Consider the following 19,795-nt stretch of genomic DNA (forward strand, 5'->3'; position numbering starts at 1 on the left):
AAACTCAAGGCTGTATAATAATATTTAAGTTGGGGTGGGTGATATGGCAAAAATATCATACCACGATTTTTTTCAGACAGGATCACGATCGATTTACGATACTTTTTCATGTTGGTTTTTTAGTCAAACTAATTTCCCTATTTAATTTTTTTTTAGCCTTACAAGGTAGGACAAAGTAAGGGTGGGTGTGGGCGATAGTCAAAATCGTATTATTATTATTATTATTATTATTATTATTATTATAATAATTATTTTATCATTGTTATTGAAAATAAGAACAAAGATGCAAATTACAATTCATAGGACAAAAACAAATAAGATAACAGTTCATTAATATTCTCAGCTACAGTAGGTGTATTTACTGTAACATTAGCATTCAAGTAAGAAATTGAATAAACACATGTAAAAATAAAACAACAGACTTAGCTGTATGAATTAAATATACACTGATTCTTAAAGCTACTGAAGTTGTTCAGTCAAGATCATTGAGTGATTTTTTTTTTTTTTTTTTTTTTTTTTTTTTGTAATTAATGATAATGACACTTTAAGACCACATGCATCTGAACTGTTTACATTCATTTAAGATATAAATGACTGAAGACAGATCGTAGTATCGTACTACATAAACAGGCAGATCGTGGAGACATTTCCAGTCTTCAGTGTCACATGATCCTTTGGAAATCTTTCTTATATGCTGATTTGGTGTTCAGGAAACAATTGTTGAAAACAGTGGAACAGTGTGAAAAAAAATAGTGTAGAAACCATGAAAACTTTTGATGTTTTGAACGTTCAAAAGAACGGCATTTATTTGATATGGAAATCTTTTCTAGCATTATAAATTTATTAAATTTAATGTGTCCTTGCTGCTTTCCCTTTTTCCCCAAAAACTTTTAAACGGTAGTGTATGGCTGCTGCTGAATTTGGAATTATGTTAAATAATACAGATATTTGGCTACAGAAAATTTCATAATGTGGGCCGAGATGTATGTTTGGATTGAGCATTAGACTGTTTAAGTGCAAATACCTGTACATTTTTACATGCATTAGAAGTATCAAGAGAATTATCTTTTTTTGCATTGTATTTCAGCAACGCTGGAGTATCTAATGGTAAATATGACTATGGTAAAGTTGATTGAAAAGTGTATGTAATGGGCCCAATTGGTTTGTCCTTTAAATTGTTACCAAATTCAAGACAAACTGATTGATTTTTTTTTCTTCCAGGTGGTCATTCTGACTTGTTTTGTGTGCTGTTCACTTCACAGGCTGTTCGCTGCTATGACGTCTACATCTTAAAAGCTGAAGGGAAGGTGGAGCCAGAGGTGTTTTGCCAGTTAGGACACTTCAACCTTTTACTGGAAGATTATTCTAAAGGTGAGTTCTGACTTAAGGAATATTTTTTTTTTATTCATTAAAAAAAGTCTTAATCTCTTTTGTTTGTTTTTTTCAGCATTATCTGCATACCAGAGATACTACAGTTTACAGTCAGACTACTGGAAGGTGAGGGATGCTTTGATTCTCATTGATTACACACTGGCACAGTTTACATTTGCTGTTAAATCCATTCAACAAGTAGACCGCACTAAATACAGGTGTTAACAGGGACCAGTGTCTTTTGGAAATTCATTTTGATCCGATCACAACCACTCTCGTATGTGGTCATGGATGCAGGTGGCAACATTGCATTTGTCTTAAGGCGAGACACTACAGGTGAATAGGGTAACATTTTTAAATAATAGATATCACCATGAAACTTCCTCAGTTGATTACTTACACAAGTATATAAAAAAAATGTATTACAAGTTTTAGAAATTTGTATGTTTGATTATGCAAATTAAGCATTAGCTCATTTAATATGCACGATTTTGCATATATTTTCGCTAGATAGATCTGAACATATGATAAAACCAGGTGCAAAATTCTTTTTCATTTTGTTTACACACAAGATGAAGAAAAAAATTCAGAGGGATTTCAGGATATATGCTTTCATTACCTAGGAAATCAAAATATACTGTCCATAGCCTTAAATCGATTTTCGCCATATTTTTTTTATTAAAATGTCACATAAATCAGGCCAGGAATGATTTATTAACAAATCCCTCTGGAAATATCTTGAGAATACTGCTAAGTGTATAACTGGAAAGTTTGGTGTACACAGGTGATACATAGGCTGAGATGTTTGTACTGGAGAAAAAACTCATAAACAAAAACTCATTGTGAGAAAATGGCAGTTAAAGATTTGAATAGCTCTAAATGAGATTTCGTGGTTAGCTTTAAAACCCCCTTTGGACATTCACGATTGGTTACTGATAGAAAGGAAATGCCCATATTTGGGTTACATAGCATTGTGCAGGAGACTCAGAGCTTCACAACGATACCGGTCATGACAGACTTCAGTAAACAGACGGAACTCGACGTGTTGCGTTGGAATGCTAACTTTTTGGTAAATTCGGGAGAAACTTACTGCCGCAAGTAAACAAAATGTAATAAAATAAACATCTTAATCTATATTTTCAACGTTTTCTTTATAGCAGCTTGAAAGAACATATTGAAGGAGTAAACTAGCCCAAAATCTGCATGAAAATCGATGTTTTTGCCTGCCGTGTCTCGCCTTAATGCATCACGGATAATATCGAACGGTGATGTACTTGCGTAGAGCGTAATCATGTGTCAAACAAGGGTTTTTAACTTAAAGTAAGCTAAGTGATAATGACACGATAAAAAATTAACACGTACTTGCACGAGACTAAGACTATTTTTAGTAGGGCCACTTTCATTTGGATCTCCTGTAATAGATGGTAATTCCAGGTGTCTGTTATTAGTGAAAGCAATACAGTTTGATGTGTCTGGCTAGGTGTAGCTGTCTGTAAGAAGGTTTTTGAATGTGGAATTAGATCCTGGGTGAGTGTCAGTAATGGCCTCTGACAGTTCTGGGTTTCCGAACACTGTTTTCTCCTTGAGCAATAGTGACGTTCTTGGCTGTGAAATTTCTTTGGCAGTGCAAACTTTCACCGTGATGGAGTGCTTTTGACTTCAGATACGGCTGTCGACTGTAGAAGTGACATCTCTCACATATCAGGCGCTAAGCCTCAGCATACGGCTAATAGAAGCTGATTTCCAGCACAGATGGGCTGAACGTTCTTTTGTGAGTTTCTTACCGTTTGTACTATAAATTAAATATGTAATTTAATTTATTGGCACTTTATCAGCATTGGCACTATTTAAGTTTGGATGGCTGAATGGAAAATTTAGCCAAGTTTCCATCCACTTTTTGCGGTTTTGTTATCGACAAAGTGAATATGCGTTAAAAAAAAGATTGTGAAATTTGCTGTCTCCAGCCTGTTTAACATCCATATCGCAAATTATATCGTATCTTTCACATTTTTTGTAAAATGCAGAGTGTAATGAGGCAATTGGAATTGGCCAGTTTATTATTTTCATGCCTATTACTAAATTAGGAAATATTAGGAAATCAGAAGATCACTACAAAGTGGGACTGCTGGTCTGACAGGACTGCATATAAAAGCCTTTATTTGACGAACCCCATGGGTTTGGACACAGGGCAGCATTTGTCCTGTAGCATATGCCAAATTCTAGGGTCCATGAAAAGGGTTGGCAGTGCAGTGAAATGGTCTGTCATGTCTTTAACATGCAGTCATGCCAGTCGCGGCTTGATGTGACGCATATTCAGATCATTCAAACCAAAAAAGTTATTTGTTCTGGTTTCAGCTTTCAATAACATCAAATCGATCAAAAACATCATATTGCTGCTGATTTTTTTTTCAGAGACATATGCAACTTTTATTTGTGTTGGCCTATATTTAACTTTTCGAAATGATCTATTGTTTAATTGATGCCGTCTTAATAATTTTGAAATTCGTTTAGAGGTTTTTGGATTCAATTCACTTTATTTTCCTAATTTGTTTGATATAAAATTATATTACATATTAATAAATTGTATTTATAACATTGCTTTAACGTGTCATGTTTGTGATTTTCATTTCTCAAGTAACCAGCTTCAGACCATGAAATCGTGATTTTTATGACATTGATTTAATCAGATACACAAGTAACGTGTATTTTACCTTTCTTTTTGTCAGCTTTGGAAACAGCCTTCATTCTTTTGACAGATGCCCGATTTTAATTTGACAAGCTGCAGATTGGCGCTATATTTTACTCATCCATTAGAAACAAAACTTTATTATGTATTATTAAATAGTATACATAAAATTATTTTTTATTAATGTGTCATGTTTTTTTAACTTCATTATAAAGACTATTTAGACTTGATCATGCAATATTCAGAAACTGGTAAAGTTGAATTATTTTTCTGATTAACTTTTATTAGATTGTAGACTGAAAAGAATGATTGCTGATAGACTTATTATTTTTAAAATGGGAGCAACAACTGCCTATTCAGAATTTATACACTGTAAAAAGAAATAATTATCCTATATAATAGATTAATGTGCCTTTTAACTACAGAGAAACGGTGCTTCAACGGGAGCAGCACCACGAATGCGGACGCTGTAGTATAGGCTAATTCTGTCATGTGACACCACATTTGTTTGCGTTAAAGCCCTTTTTATCGACAGTGTTTCCAAATTAGTTTTTCGTGACATTTGAAGTATCGACCTACAATTTATGCGCTAAAGTTAAATGGAAAAAGATTGTCGACATTTGAAAAAATCATTTCAATCAGCTATATGAGTAAAAAATGTATGCGCTAAACCTTTTTTTCGCTAAAAAAGCCTTGGGTGGAAACCTAGCTATTGCAGAGTGCAGCTGTGGAAGTTGAAGATTTTGTATCTTCTGCAAAGTTTGTCCCACCCCCCCTTCTGTTTAAGAGTCAGAATAACATTTTTGCTTTTAGAGTCAGGGCCGGTTCTAAATTTGTACCTGCGCTGAAGGGGTTAAGGGTGCTGTCTCAGCAGTCAGACAGCTGTGTATGATTTGTGCAGGTGTAGGAGCAGTCATGTGCAGTACTGTCAGCCTGTCAGAGCGATGCACCATGCGCTCTGCAGTCAGTTCTTGTCTGGCACTCTCTTTCCGCGCTTGTCCTGACTTCACACTGCTGGCTTTTTAGAATGCAACCAAGTAGCGTGTGCTTTAATGCCAGTCATTAAAACCCCAGGTCATTGTTCCCTTCCTGATTGGATTTCAACAGAGTGGGACTAGTTAGTTTTTGCATTCATCTAAAATACAAAACCTGGTTTGCACTTAAGTCTTGTCATTTGAAGTTGAGCTCCATCAATCTTGCATGGGGAAAATTTTATATGATATCTAACATCAGTAATCAGAACTGAAGCTGCGCTAAATGCACGAGAGTGAATCTGGTGGATCAGTTTCAGTCTCTTACTCTTTGTCTCACCTCATAGTGGCTCTGACCGCACTAGGAAATGAGTCAGAGTTGGATTACACAACTTGTAAATTAACTTAAAATTATTAAAGTAAACGAAAATAATAAATTAAATGCGCTTTTCTAACTTCTCATGTGAAATGCCAGCTCCACCTTTACATTCATTACACATTATTATGCAGTTTATTTTGTATTTTTGTAAAATTTCCTGTAGCTTAAACAGTAGAGCATGGGGTCAGCAACTGGTTGACCCCCAGGGAATTCATGAACTGATAAAGCATATACCTTGAATGCAAAGTCACTTTAAAAAAAAGCATCTGTTGTTTGATTGCATACATGATGATTGAACAGCTGTCTGACTCTGAGATGGTGAACGGGAACATGGTTTGTGTAACATTAGCAACACTAGCTGTTTGATAATGTAGTCAAGCTAAAGGCTAATCATATTAATTACCGTTATGTGTCCGACGTAGTACAGAGCAATACATAAAACGCAAAACACGTAAAAAATATATAGCTGAATTAAACCAGTATTTCTACTTGCCATTGTGCAGCATTTACTACAGTAAAGTTGACCAAGTGGATCTCTGAGCTGGTGTGAGGGAGTGGAGGCGATCTAATTGGCATATTCATGGAATCGCATATACTAAATGAAGCAAGGGTGTAGAATTACATTCAAGCTATTTTAAAGCATGAATACATTTTTTTTTTTTTCACAGGAAAACTTTTAAATATGTCATTTTGGTGATCAAAGATGACTTTTAAGTGATAAAATGATTGAATACAGGGGGACTTTAAATTAGTTTTTCGTAAGCTTGCCATCTAGTTTCGTCATCTAGTGAAAGTTTATTTGTGGGAAAGACAAGCCGCAGTGGCTTTCAGTTTGAGTCACACATTGCCTCTGCAAGCACAGATAACAGGTTAAGACACGATAATGTTTCACTGATCCATATTGTTTTGCACTTTCATTCAGTTATGTGAATATAACCTTTTGTGGTTGCGGGAGACGAAGACTTACCTATTTAGTTGAACTCTTGCTCATTAGCCGCAGCCGTTTCTATCCCCTGCTGTGAGGGTACTCGTGCTTAAAGTGTCATCCTTTATCAGAAAGTCATCTCACAGATTAATTCAACTATGATGAATTAATGAATAGTTTGTTTTCAATAGTTAAGTTTCTAACTCTCAGCTTTTTTCCCCCCCAGAATGCTGCCTTTTTATATGGCCTTGGTTTGGTTTACTTCCATTACAATGCTTTTCAGTGGTAAGTACACAATTACAATGTATTTTGTGATGCATTTGTTTTCTTATGCATTCCATGTGGTTTCTTTTTTCTTTTTTCATCTGTAACAGAATGTTCAGATATCATCCCTGATAGCATTTTTCATGACCTGAAGCGTGATGCTGATGCTTTCTCAGCATACAGACTGATTTCAAAATCTGTATTTTATCCTACCCTTGCTCGTCCTGTTTTGTTTTTTTGTTTTTTTACTTTTAGTCTTTTATCTTTATGTTGTTAAAGACTGCAGAATGTGTGAATTTTTGTTCTGTCGATGAATAACAAGTGTTGTTCTTAAGGCATTATCTCTTCTTTGGTTTGTAGGGTTATTTAAATAAATTGATATGTGATTAAACCACAAAATGTTGCCATTTAAATATATGGTCTCCATGCACTTTGTTGTGGTTCAAAGTAAAGGAGCTCTCCATTTGTGTGTGTGTGTGGGGGGGGGGGGTTGATTGGGGTGCCGCTGTTTTTTTTTTTTGGAATGGCTTCCAATATGGACATGATCCACAGACTCTCTCTCGGTCATTATGATAATAAGTCAAGCCTGCAACATGGTGGTTTGCGTTCATAGCTTTGCGTTGGTGTGTCTGTGTTGTTCTGCAAGTACACAGCCAAAACTCTAGTTGGCGGTGTGGGCTTCAGCAGCAAAGTGCAAGCAGAAGACCACATTTGTTTACTTCTGTGCATACATTGCTGGAGAAGTGGCAACAGTGTTGACAAATAGACAGCTACTTTTGTTGCAACTAAACATTTAGTGTAATTCGTTAAAATTTCTGTTGTTGTTTGATATTGTATATGAATAAACAAAGATATTATGGACTTGATTCCTTTATGGTTTATGACCTTCTCTGTCCTCGCTGCTTTCATTTGTAGCTTAAAATTGCAACACTCTTGGCACAAGGTGCTGAAAAACTGCAATGGATACTTAACTAGTATTTTATAACCAAGTCATAAAACAGGCTCAGGATTGTTTTTAAAACATGCAGTATGTATTAGACATGGACAATATCTGTACATGTTACTATAACATTTGAGATATAGGTATTTTTGGGGTGGTGGGGGATGCAGATTTTCTTGAACGAGTTTAATGCCTGCCTCTGCCTCATGTTTTTTTGTTCCATGCAGTTGTCTATACTTTACTAGTCTATGCCAGGTTTTTTTTTCTTTCAAATATTGAGGATTTGTACGTATATGATTAAACTGTCTTTAGTCTGGTGAATTTTAGGTTACATTTGAAATCTGCCAAAGACCATTATTGTGTTCAGCTGTGATCTTGTGCCATCACTCAATGGAGGTCTGGGTCTTAAAAGAAAATGGGAAAAGCATCACATTCCCTCATTCATGAATCAGTCAAGTTTTTTTCCCTCCCCAATAGCTTTTTATGGTCAATTTAATATATATATTATTGTACCATCTATGAAATTATATAGGATATTGGTATTGATTTGGCAAATGTATGTACAGATGGTATGTTGTGATATTTACTACTGGAGGTCCCCTCTTTTCTTGTCTTAGGGCAGTGCAGCGCACCCCCTCAGATGCCCATTCTGGACAGAGAAGGTAGGCATACCATGTTGGTTTTGTAAGGGTATGCCTCAGACATGCTCTGTAGAATTGTTCAGCTTGCTTCAGCAGCAGGAATTGCATTAACTTGGCATATGTGGAAGTACATTGATGTGTATATTGGATAAAAAAGGAATGTGTTGATAGATGATAGAAATAAAGCATCTGCATCTTTAAAGGTGAAGTATGTATGATTTTTATGTTAATATTAGGGGTGTCAACATTAACACATTAAAGGTACAAATTGTAAGAATTTTGTATCAAAATACCACTTGCACAGTGTTAGCCTATATATTTCTTTCAATTGTGTACTTACATTATCCTAAATGTTTCCAGGAATTTGTAAATTCAGAGAAATTCATAATTTTAAATAAACTTGTCGCCTGTCAATGACGTAATATCTGCGTTATCCCTGGTTTCCAGTGGTTCTAGTAACCATGGCGACAGACGTGGACAACTGCGTTACGTCTAGCACGCTCACGCTGTTGTAGTTTCCTTCAAACATTATGGACCATGGCAAGCAGACTTTGGGATAAAAGTAGAGGATCAATTTCAGCGTGGCGTTTTTGAGATGGCGAGAGCTCCGCGGCAAACTTGGACTTGACAAGAGACGCTGCTCTTGCATGTACTTTATTAGACCGATGAGCAAATGTACATAAAACGAATCAATGTTATATAGCTCAACATGATGAAATGTTAGAATATGATCAGTATGTCATTCTAATGTTGATCTAGCGTACTGTTAGTCTCATATAGGCAACAAACTAACACATAGAATAACATTATAACTTTCAACTCACTCAAGTGCAGTTTAGTATGATAGTGTAGTAGACCAAGTGAAACTGCACTGCGTTACCTCACAAGTTTAATTCGTCAAATAACCTAACCTGTGCGAGTAGTAATTCAGCACTTGCGGGTAGTTATCAATATTACGGTTTGTAAAAATGAGATGAAAATGTTCAAAAAGAACTGATACGTACACTGAAAACATTTCAACAAGTTTTATGTTTGGAAATCAACAAACAACAAATAAAATTAGCAGCTCTATGCACTTTTTTTTAAGCATACACATTCAATTATATGACCGTCGTCAATAGCAATGCATTATAACAGCGCACATCTCTTCCATCACTGTGGACGCGCTCTCGTTTTATTTAAAATGCTATTACAAATGAGGTTAGTGGATAATTTAGCAGCAAATTTTATTATAGTGGAGGAAAAAAAACATTTATTTTGGAACAAATAAAAGGTAAAATGTTCCACATTGCTCTTTGTATTGTTATAAAATACATTGATGAAAAACAAATACATGTATTTACATATATAAAATGCCTTTTTCATGAGGCAACAACATTTGATCGATAGGGCAGAACACGAAAGACCATTAATAATCTTAATCGATATGAAAGGCTTCAATATAGAGCGCCAGAGCGGCTTATACGCATCCCGTGCAGTTTGTGCAGCGCTTCGCATTGAAAAGTAAAAAAAACAAGGGGAAGAGATATTGATGCTTATCATATCTTTGCAACAGTTTATTTAGCCTTTTGACAGTAGTAAATTTCAGTTACTGTGCACGTGAAGAACAATTCATAGTGCTCTCTACTCGACAGTGTGATCTAACAGACACCCGGGAGAAAGACTCATGATTTAGAAAACAGAAATAAACTCCAGCAAGATAAAGTACTTTTATGAAAAACAATAGACCTTTTTCTACAAATAAAGTATAATAATGGGAACATTGATCTTGGAGTGAGTTACTGACGTAACCAAACGCGACCTGCTGTTTAAATGCTGAATGGAGAATGACTGAGGACCTTAACTTTAACGACTTAAATATTCATTTTGTACCTCATATTAAGCTATCAAATGTCTTCAGAAGTCTTGGAATATAGTGCACGAAAACTTTATGGTGCTTTACAATATTTTTTTATATCTTTATTGGGGCTTAACAATAACAGAGAATAGGACGTACAATACGGAGCACTGTCACTGCCTTCCGCCATGTGTTCTCGTACAAAAAACAAACAATGTTGCATGCTGCGGCAGAATGATGCTGCCTGGACAGGATTTACCACGAGTTTTCAAAATCGCGATAATCAAACACGGTTTTCGTGATAATTAAACATTTTAAATGATAATACTAACCGTGATGACATTTTATCGTGGTTTATCGTGCAACCGGTAATCGTTCCATCCCTAATCCATAAACATTATTAGATCCATCGGCATGACGACAAGTTCCATGATTCCGCTCATCACTGCTTATCGCCTTTGTTATTGTAAGAGGTTAGCGACCACTTGCGGTGAGAAAAATTACATATTGTAGCTATAAAGTATGTGATTAATTCAAAATTGCAATTGAAATAGCATCGTTAACTTAATTTACGTCATGCAGTTACATTATCTTAGAAGCCTGGAGTTTTTCACACTGAGCATCTACAATGGCTCAAGCACCTGTAACCCTAGTAGGCGGAAATCTCTATTCTAACCCTTTAACCTGATTTTGCTTCTCTGTTTGAGATTTTAAGCCGCTAAACTCCAGGAAAGTCCAATGATCCAATAAGCAAATTCATTCAAACAATCAGTCCAAAACAGAACTAATGTAAAGAAAACTAGGCTGATTGCATCAGAGATGGTAGAGAGAATAGAGACTTGCGTTGCGTTTTAGTGAATTATTCATTCCACTGTTTCACTTTTAAAACACAAGCTCTGTGAAATTCTGTGAGTTTGTTTCTGAAGAACGCGAAGAACATTGCACTGTGTGAAATACAGACTGAACGGGCCGTCAAAACATCACACCGCTGTAAGGCCAGATGATACGCAAACTACATTTCTCTCTTGGATAAAGCAAACCAGCGTCTCGCTAGTAAAGTTTTGATGAATGAGGATTGCAATAAAGGTAAAAATGTTTGCGGCGACGTACAGGGATCGTACAGGAAGCACATGTGAGTCCGCTATATTGTGTATGTGCGCTCTCGATGCACTGATCGCACATCGACACGTTTCAGTACATTATCATTTCCATATAAGTTTTGGGATTGCACTTTTTAAACTTTTTCTAGTGCTGTCTTTCCCCATTTTTTTTAATGCCGATCTACAGCATGCCACAAACGCTGTTGGTAGAACGAATCTGGAACATTCCGTTTAGTTGTTTCTTTTGACCCAATGTACCTTTCAGATCCCTGAATCAATTACTCATTTAAGGTCTGAACTGCTTTGTCACATTTTTGTCCTGTAGGTTATATTGTCTGTTACTTAAATCATTCATTTCAGTGTGCAGTGACTGTAGAGCACTTGACCCAGTCACCACTTCTTGCATGCTAGTAGCTGGTGATAAGGTAATCTTCCCCTGCCTTTTGATTCCTGAGCAGGAAACTTAGATGACCTGCTTTACATTTTCTCTCTCTCTCTCATTCTTTCCCACTCAGTCAGCATTGGGGATTTTCCTTTCTTATACAGGCTCAGTAAATAAACTTGCTTGCAGTAATTCAGGGGTCTTCAAGTCCAGTAAGGTTGAGAGACGTGAAGTCAGGCAGATATGTCCATACTATAAGAAGATGATCTGTTCTTTGGATTTTGTTTGTTGTTAAAGTATTCTTGTTTGCCTTTCAGTTTTCTATTTTTGGTATTTTGGAATGGGGATGATAACTGTGGTTTGATTAGCTTGCTGGTTATATGCTGGGTTGGTTGTGGCATGAGTTTTGGACTGCTAGAACTATTGACTTATAAGTCATTCGTTTTTGCATCTGTTCCTTTTAGCAGATCAGTTATCCTGCATACAAATGCAAATAAAAATAAAAATTATTTCTGTGAAACTAGGAATGCACTGAAATTTCGTTGGCCAAAACAGCAATTTTAGGTTTTGGGGCCGAAATGGTTATGTAGGATTGAAATTGACCGAAACAGTTAGCGCCACACAATGTGGATAAACTACAACAGTTAAACGTGTCAGCTGTGTGGACTCCAGGGCTTGGTTGACGACAACGATTCCTCGATTTTTAATCGATACTGATATGAATGAATAAGCTGAAGTAAGACGGCTATGATAAATATGATAAGGCTCACATAATGTGTGCTGTGGGAGAGTGGTTGCTAAGGGAAGTCATCAGCATTATATTGAGAATTCAGTCCCTGTCTGTGCAATACAAGCAGCAAAGCCAGAGGTCGTTAGCCGAGCGCACCAGATGAGAAATCAGATATTCTGAGGATTGTTTATGGAGCTCGAGGAAGAGGTGAGCTAGAACCCCCCCCCCCCCCCAGATGTTAGATGTAAAAGCTGGCAATGTCAACCAGTGTTATGTGTGCAACTCATTCATAATCAATACATAATAGTCATTTGACGACTTAATCAAGTATTAAAGCCTGAGGTATTTTTAGAAGATGACGACAGCCGTCAATTTGCACATCACATTAAAGCGGGAAGGTTAACAGGACAGCATATCAGGGTCTCTAATTAATTTAACTGGAAACCCCACCACAGCTTTGCTATGCACAGACCCTTTCATCTTTTAGCATTCCAATCAGACCGGCGCTTTTCTGAGAAGCCAAATGTAAAGCTAACATTAGTTTAGCGATGGCTCACATGGTGCCCCGGCTATTGGCATCAAACTACGTTCAAATCCATTGTGTTTGTCTTATCTTTATCACAGGGGATATATTAAGCGTGGGGTTTAGCTCTGGAGACGCGGGTTACTGGTGTCTGCGTGTAGTGGCAGTGCCCCTGGCATGCTGCTTGTGTTGCAGATGGGCATGGGAGGAGGGCTGTGGGGTGATCCCTGCAGGAATCTGCCCTTTGGTTAAAATTTACATTTAATCATTTAGCAGACACTTTTTTCCAAAGCGACCTACAAATGAGGAGAACAATAGAAGTAATCAAACCAACACTAGGGCAACAATATGCAAGTGCTGTGACCAGTCCCAGTTAGTCTTGCACAGTACACATAGCAAGTGTGTGTATATATATATATATATATATATATATATATATATATATATATATATATATATATAATTTATTTGCAAATCACGCAAAGATCCAATATAATGATACACATTCGATTTCTTTCTCAACTGTTTGCATTCATTTAATACATAACCGACTGTGATTACGAGAATACTTGCTGAGACTGGTATTTTAACATAGTTTTGTGTGTACGTGTCCGTTCAAGCACAAGGAGACGCAAAAGAAGAGTCAATTAGGTGTTTTCATACTCTTTAAAACATGCCTCTCTCTGTGTGTGCGCTGCTGTGCACACAGATAACAGCGCATGGGTACCGAATAGAGTTCTCTATCGCCTCTTCTTGCACTTGAATGGTTCAAAATCCCCTGAATGTGTAAATTGGCAAGATAAAACTTGTGCAAATGGTAAGCTTTCACTCTATAATGGTTCAACTTAGCAAGCAATTAATCGGAGAATCACATGTGTGCCGAAGTGTGGGGTTTGGTCCATACGGATCATGAATCCACTGCGATCCGTTGCATACATAATTCTATTATTAAAAAGTTGATAAAAACACTGCCTCATGTTCAAATTTTTTGTTTTGTTTATTTTTGTAAAAAATAATAAAAAAATGTTGTTTTTTGTATATTTTTTTTAACTGTTTATTTGAGTGTTGATTATTAAATACATTTGATTTCATTAATTGATTAGGCTAACGAATATATATTTTTTTTTCTGAAAATTTAAGAGAATTAAACTCTAATATTAATGCAATTATACAAAAAATATATAATTTAAAATAAGTATTAATAAAATCGGTTTTGGTTTTTGGCCAAGGGCATCCTGAATTTTCCGTTTCGGCCCAGAATTTTCATGTCAGTGCATGACTATGTGAAACAATGGAACTAGTTTTGCTTTTAGTTTGCTTGAATTTGGCAGCAATGGCTGCAATGTTGCTTTTAAACCATTTCAGTACAAATGCTTAAATATTCAGATACATATTGAACAAGGAGTCAAGATTTTGCTGTATAGCCCTTGTTAAGCCCCTAATATCTTTCCCTATTGAAGGCCAATCACAAATAGCTATGTATTCTAAAAACAATGTTAAATGTTTTGCAGGCAATTTATGCTATTACTTTATCAGTGCCTGACTTTTTTTTAATGGCCTCTTATATGCATGGCGATTAAAATGAACTGCCTTTCATGTCATCGCTCAATCAGCATTGATTAATCACATGGTATTTACAGTTCATGTGATTATCTCAGTAAATTGTCCAAAACGAATTGCCCATATGCAAAGACTTCTGTGGGTTCTTGCCGCTGAGCTGAAATTGAATGCTAGCAGAACTTTCTCCAGCACACAAAAAAAAGCTTCAGTTTTATATCGATAAAGATGGGCTCAGATTGGCTTATTTTTTGTATTTCGTTTTATGAAGCCAGACATACTAATTGATCTAATTGACACTTGAATTTCATATTTAGTGATATTTTTGATTGCTTGCCAGATAGTCTGATATAGCTGCAGCTCATGTGCGAGCAATAAAGAGGGAATAAAGAAATGATAAAGCTTTCGTTCTGTCTTGCAGCAGGGCTCTCACGTACTGCAGTGCTCTGCAGAGAGGAGGGGGGATTGGGGCCATTGAGTTCATTGGGCTGTGGTTCAGTAAAAACACCCTCTGTTTGCCTGAGCAGATACTGTATAAGCAAGCAAAGCCCACTGCTGTGAGCCGACCACGTGCTGCAATATCTGTCAGAGGTGGAGATCATGTGTTATGGTTCACTGTGTGTGGCACTCTGGCTATTATAAATTTGAATGTCATACATGCATATATATATATATATATATACACACACAGTGAGGAAAATAAGTATTTGAACACCCTGCTATTTTGCAAGTTCTCCCACTTGGAAGTCATGGAGGGGTCTGAAATTGTCATCGTAGGTGCATGTCCACTGTGAGAGACATAATCTAAAAAAAAAAATCCAGAAATCACAATATATGATTTTTTAACTATTTATTTGTATGATACAGCTGCAAATAAGTATTTGAAAACCTGTCTATCAGCTAGAATTCTGACCCTCAAAGACCTGTTAGTCTGCCTTTAAAATATCCACCTCCACTCCATTTATTATCCTAAATTAGATGCACCTGTTTGAGATCGTTAGCTGCATAAAGACACCTGTCCACCCCATACAATCAGTAAGAATCCAACTACTAACATGGCCAAGACCAAAGAGCTGTCCAAAGACACTAGAGACAAAATTGTACACCTCCACAAGGCTGGAAAGGGCTACGGGGAAATTGCCAAGCAGCTTGGTGAAAAAGGTCCACTGTTGGAGCAATCATTAGAAAATGGAAGAAGCTAAACATGACTGTCAATCTCCCTCGGACTGGGGCTCCATGCAAGATCTCACCTCGTGGGGTCTCAATGATCCTAAGAAAGGTGAGAAATCAGCCCAGAACTACACGGGAGGAGCTGGTCAATGACCTGAAAAGAGCTGCGACCACCGTTTCCAAGGTTACTGTTGGTAATACACTAAGACGTCATGGTTTGAAATCATGCATGGCACGGAAGGTTCCCCTGCTTAAACCAGCACGTCAAGGCCCGTCTTAAGTTTGCCAATGACCATTTGGATGATCCAGAGGAGTCATGGGAGAAAGTCATGTGGTCAGATGAGACCAAAATATAACTTTTTGGTCATAATTCCACTAAACGTGTTTGGAGGAAGAAGAATGATGAGTACCATCCCAAGAACACCATCCCTACTGTGAAGCATGGGGGTGGTAGCATCATGCTTTGGGGGTGTTTTTCTGCACATGGGACAGGGCGACTGCACTGTATTAAGGAAAGGATGACCGGGGCCATGTATTGCGAGATTTTGGGGAACAACCTCCTTCCCTCAGTTAGAGCATTGAAGATGGGTCGAGGCTGGGTCTTCCAACATGACAATGACCCGAAGCACACAGCCAGGATAACCAAGGAGTGGCTCTGTAAGAAGCATATCAAGGTTCTGGCGCGGCCTAGCCAGTCTCCAGACCTAAACCCAATAGAGAATCTTTGGAGGGAGCTCAAACTCCGTGTTTCTCAGCGACAGCCCAGAAACCTGACTGATCTAGAGAAGATCTGTGTGGAGGAGTGGGCCAAAATCCCTCCTGCAGTGTGTGCAAACCTGGTGAAAAACTACAGGAAACATTTGACCTCTGTAATTGCAAACAAAGGCTACTGTACCAAATATTAAAGGTCCCGTTCTTCGTGATCCCATGTTTCAAACTTTAGTTAGTGTGTAATGTTGCTGTTAGAGCATAAATAATATCTGTAAAATTATAAAGCTCAAAGTTCAATGCCAAGCGAGATATTTTATTTAACAGAAGTCGCCTACATCGAACGGCCCGTTTGGACTACATCCCTCTACTTCCTTCTTTAATGACGTCACTAGAACCGTTTTTTGACTAACCTCCGCCCACAGGAATGCTCCCTCAACTCTACCAAAATTCGTTTATGTACTTGCGCACTTCTTATAACTTACTGTTTACTCAGCTCTTACGGTGATTTTCTGAAGTAAAACTGACGCTTCATCTTTTGTGTGATGTACAATAAACTTTATTAAACTCATCAGTATATGTTTGATCATCATTCAGACAGCAGACTTGTAGGCTATTAATAAATAATGGATACATACAAGCAGATGACAAATACGTTATAATAACCGTAATTAAACTACTAAACTATACCTGTTTCATCTCTATACAGCACTCTGACTCTGTAGGCATTATTGTCCGACTCGAAATGAACACCGTTACTGAGAGTTTCTGATATTATCATCATTCTGTGAGATGAAATTGTCCTGAGAGACTGAGCGCGAGCTCATGAAGCTCCGCCCCCTGGGTCGTCCAGCAGCAGCTTATTTGCATTTAAAGGGCACACACTAAAACAGCGCGTTTTTCTGAGCCCCAAAAAATGACAATTTAAACATGCTGTAAAAAATGATCTGTTGGGTATTTTGAGCTGAAACTTCACATACACACTCTGGGGACATCAGAGACTTATTTTACATCTTGTGAAAAGGGGCATAATACGGGACCTTTAACATTGATTTTCTCAGGTGTTCAAATACTTATTTGCAGCTGTATCATACAAATAAATGGTTAAAAAAAAATCATACATTGTGATTTCTGGATTTTTATTTTATTTTTTAGATTGTCTCTCACAGTGGACATGCACCTACGATGACAATTTCAGACCCCTCTATGATTTCTAAGTGGGAGAACCTGCAAAATAGCAGGGTGTTCAAATACTTATTTTCCTCACTGTATATATATATATATATATATATATATATATATATATATATATATATATATATATATATATATATATATATATATATATATATATATATATTAATTGTAGTGTCTGTTCTCTAACTGATCTAAATGATTTTCATTGCTATAAAAAAAATCTAAACGATTGTTGGGGGCGGTGCCACGGTGGGCAAGTGATGTAATAGGTGTGCCGCTGAACACTGTGTAACATCGACTATCGCAGCAAGCCTATGATATAGTTAAGCAATATCACACAAGCAGCAACTACAATATCACACGAGTGTTGTTTTTGTATCGAATAGCACAAGTGCAAATGGGATATTGGTTTTATACAACAGTTCAATAAATAAGTTAACACTGATATATTTTACACACAATATTTTCTCTGTTATAGAGGGAGGTGGTTTACAACAGGGTCAACCATGCGGCAATAATGTTTCACTAGCCTTTCCATGGCAATGATGCTTCTGCTGCTAGCTTTTCTTTTTAAAGCACATGGACCATTTAATTTAGCTTTTTGCTGCTTTTTATGCATTCATTTCACATTTTAATTCACATTGTATACATGAACAAATTTAAGGATGTCCTTCCTTAAGGTTTTTTGTTGTTTTTGTCTTTCGCAGGGCAATAAAGGCATTTCAGGAGGTGCTTTACATTGACCCCAGCTTCTCAAGAGCCAAGGAGATCCATCTACGACTCGGCCTGATGTTTAAAGTCAACACAAACTATGAGTCAAGCCTCAAGGTATGTCTATTAACAGCTCTGTATCCCTCTCTATATTATATTTATGCGTTTTGCAGACACTTTTATCCAAAGCAACTTTATTTACATTTTATCGATTACATTCCCTGGGAATCGAACCATGATCTTGGCGTCTCTAGCACCATGCTCTACTGTTGGAGCTAAAGCTACAGTCTCTAAATATGTATACATTTTATAATTCTGGCAGAGATGTGATTTTTCCATATATATATATATATATATATATATATATATATATATATATATATATATATATATATATATATATATATATATATATATATATATATATATATATATATATATATATATACATATATACATACATATATACAGATTACAGCTTTCCACCCTGAAAAATTATGACCCATGAGAGCTGCGTATTTCAGAGAAAGAGAATCTCTTTTGGTTGGGGGAGGAGGGGGGGAGTGCAGGTTACTGTACGATGTTTGAAATCCTTAAACAATTACTAAATAAACTGCAAAATGTTACATTTTCTAATACATTTATTTCATGCATGGATTGCTTCTAACAGCGCTGCACTAACTCATGGTGGGATATAACCATCTGCGGGACACCCTTAAGTATGTTAGCCATGGTTCAAAGCATCAAATGAGTTGAAACGGTTAATTCGCAGTTGCCCGGTAACTTTTTATTTATTTATTTTTTTTAATGAAATTTGACAATGCTTGGTGGTGAGAATGTGAGATGGCTCAGTGCGCTCATCACATGGCAACTGTTCTAATGTAATTATGTAAATGTATTGTCTGATGTGCTGCATGTTTCAGAGTACTGTAACAGCAGTGTTTTCAGTTTCGATTCAGAATAAATGCTATTCTGCAAGTGCTGTGTTTGAGTATCTTATCATTTGCATTTGGGAACTCAACAATCATTTTAATGATTCTGAATTTAGAAAAATAAATTAAAATAACCACACTTTTATCAAAAGTAACACACTAAAATTGGTCAGAAAATATATTAATATTAAATATCAATGTGTTATTCTTTATTCAGTTCTTTGCAACAGAATCAGATTTAACAGATTTATTTTTTGACCAGTTATCCAAATAATGATGTCCTACAAAGCTATTATTATCAGAGCATGTGAGCAGAGCGTAGCAGGGAGCGGATCAGTCTATTAGAAATTTCATGTCTGTGCGTTATTTGAGCGGAGTAGGGCTGCCCTCATCTAAAAAAAATTCTAGTCGACTATTAGTCGTTCATTTAAGGGATTAATTGACTAATCGCACATGTATGTTATTTAGCCAAATCATGATAATGAGCCTTTAATTGCCTTTACATAGCCTAATCAGCACTTAAGCGCACACATAAAGCTTGCCACAGCACATCGGCAAAAGTAATGATTATGAATGTGTCGTGAAAAAACAGCAGGGATACTGAAGATTTTAATAATTTATTGATAAACCAGTGTTTTCTGTATTTTCGGCTGCATGAAGTTGGCGATGCTGACTAGTCATCTCCGCAGAATACTGCACGCACCTATATACACGTTTCATAGCATAATCTGAGAATATTTGTTTTCCATTTGAATCGGTTAAAAATGCACA

The 19,795-nt window shown here is 36.6% G+C and overlaps 1 protein-coding gene across 3 annotated transcripts in view; it reads left to right on the forward strand.

Moving 5' to 3' along the window:
• Positions 1-19,795, forward strand: part of kdm6a (lysine (K)-specific demethylase 6A) — a 52,248-nt gene that overhangs the window by 4,832 nt on the left and 27,621 nt on the right. For 2 of the 3 annotated variants that reach the window (XM_084121984.1, XM_084121985.1), the window contains exons 3-7: positions 1,263-1,371; positions 1,448-1,497; positions 6,559-6,617; positions 8,154-8,198; positions 18,089-18,209. In XM_084121984.1, the coding sequence (XP_083978110.1) occupies positions 1,263-1,371; positions 1,448-1,497; positions 6,559-6,617; positions 8,154-8,198; positions 18,089-18,209 (384 nt within the window). The remainder of the gene's footprint in view (positions 1-1,262; positions 1,372-1,447; positions 1,498-6,558; positions 6,618-8,153; positions 8,199-18,088; positions 18,210-19,795) is intronic. The other variant, XM_084121986.1, reaches the window with a different exon arrangement.

Source organism: Abramis brama (genome assembly GCF_963993115.1).
Source record: "Abramis brama genome assembly, chromosome: 8".
Lineage (NCBI taxonomy): Eukaryota > Metazoa > Chordata > Actinopteri > Cypriniformes > Leuciscidae > Abramis > Abramis brama.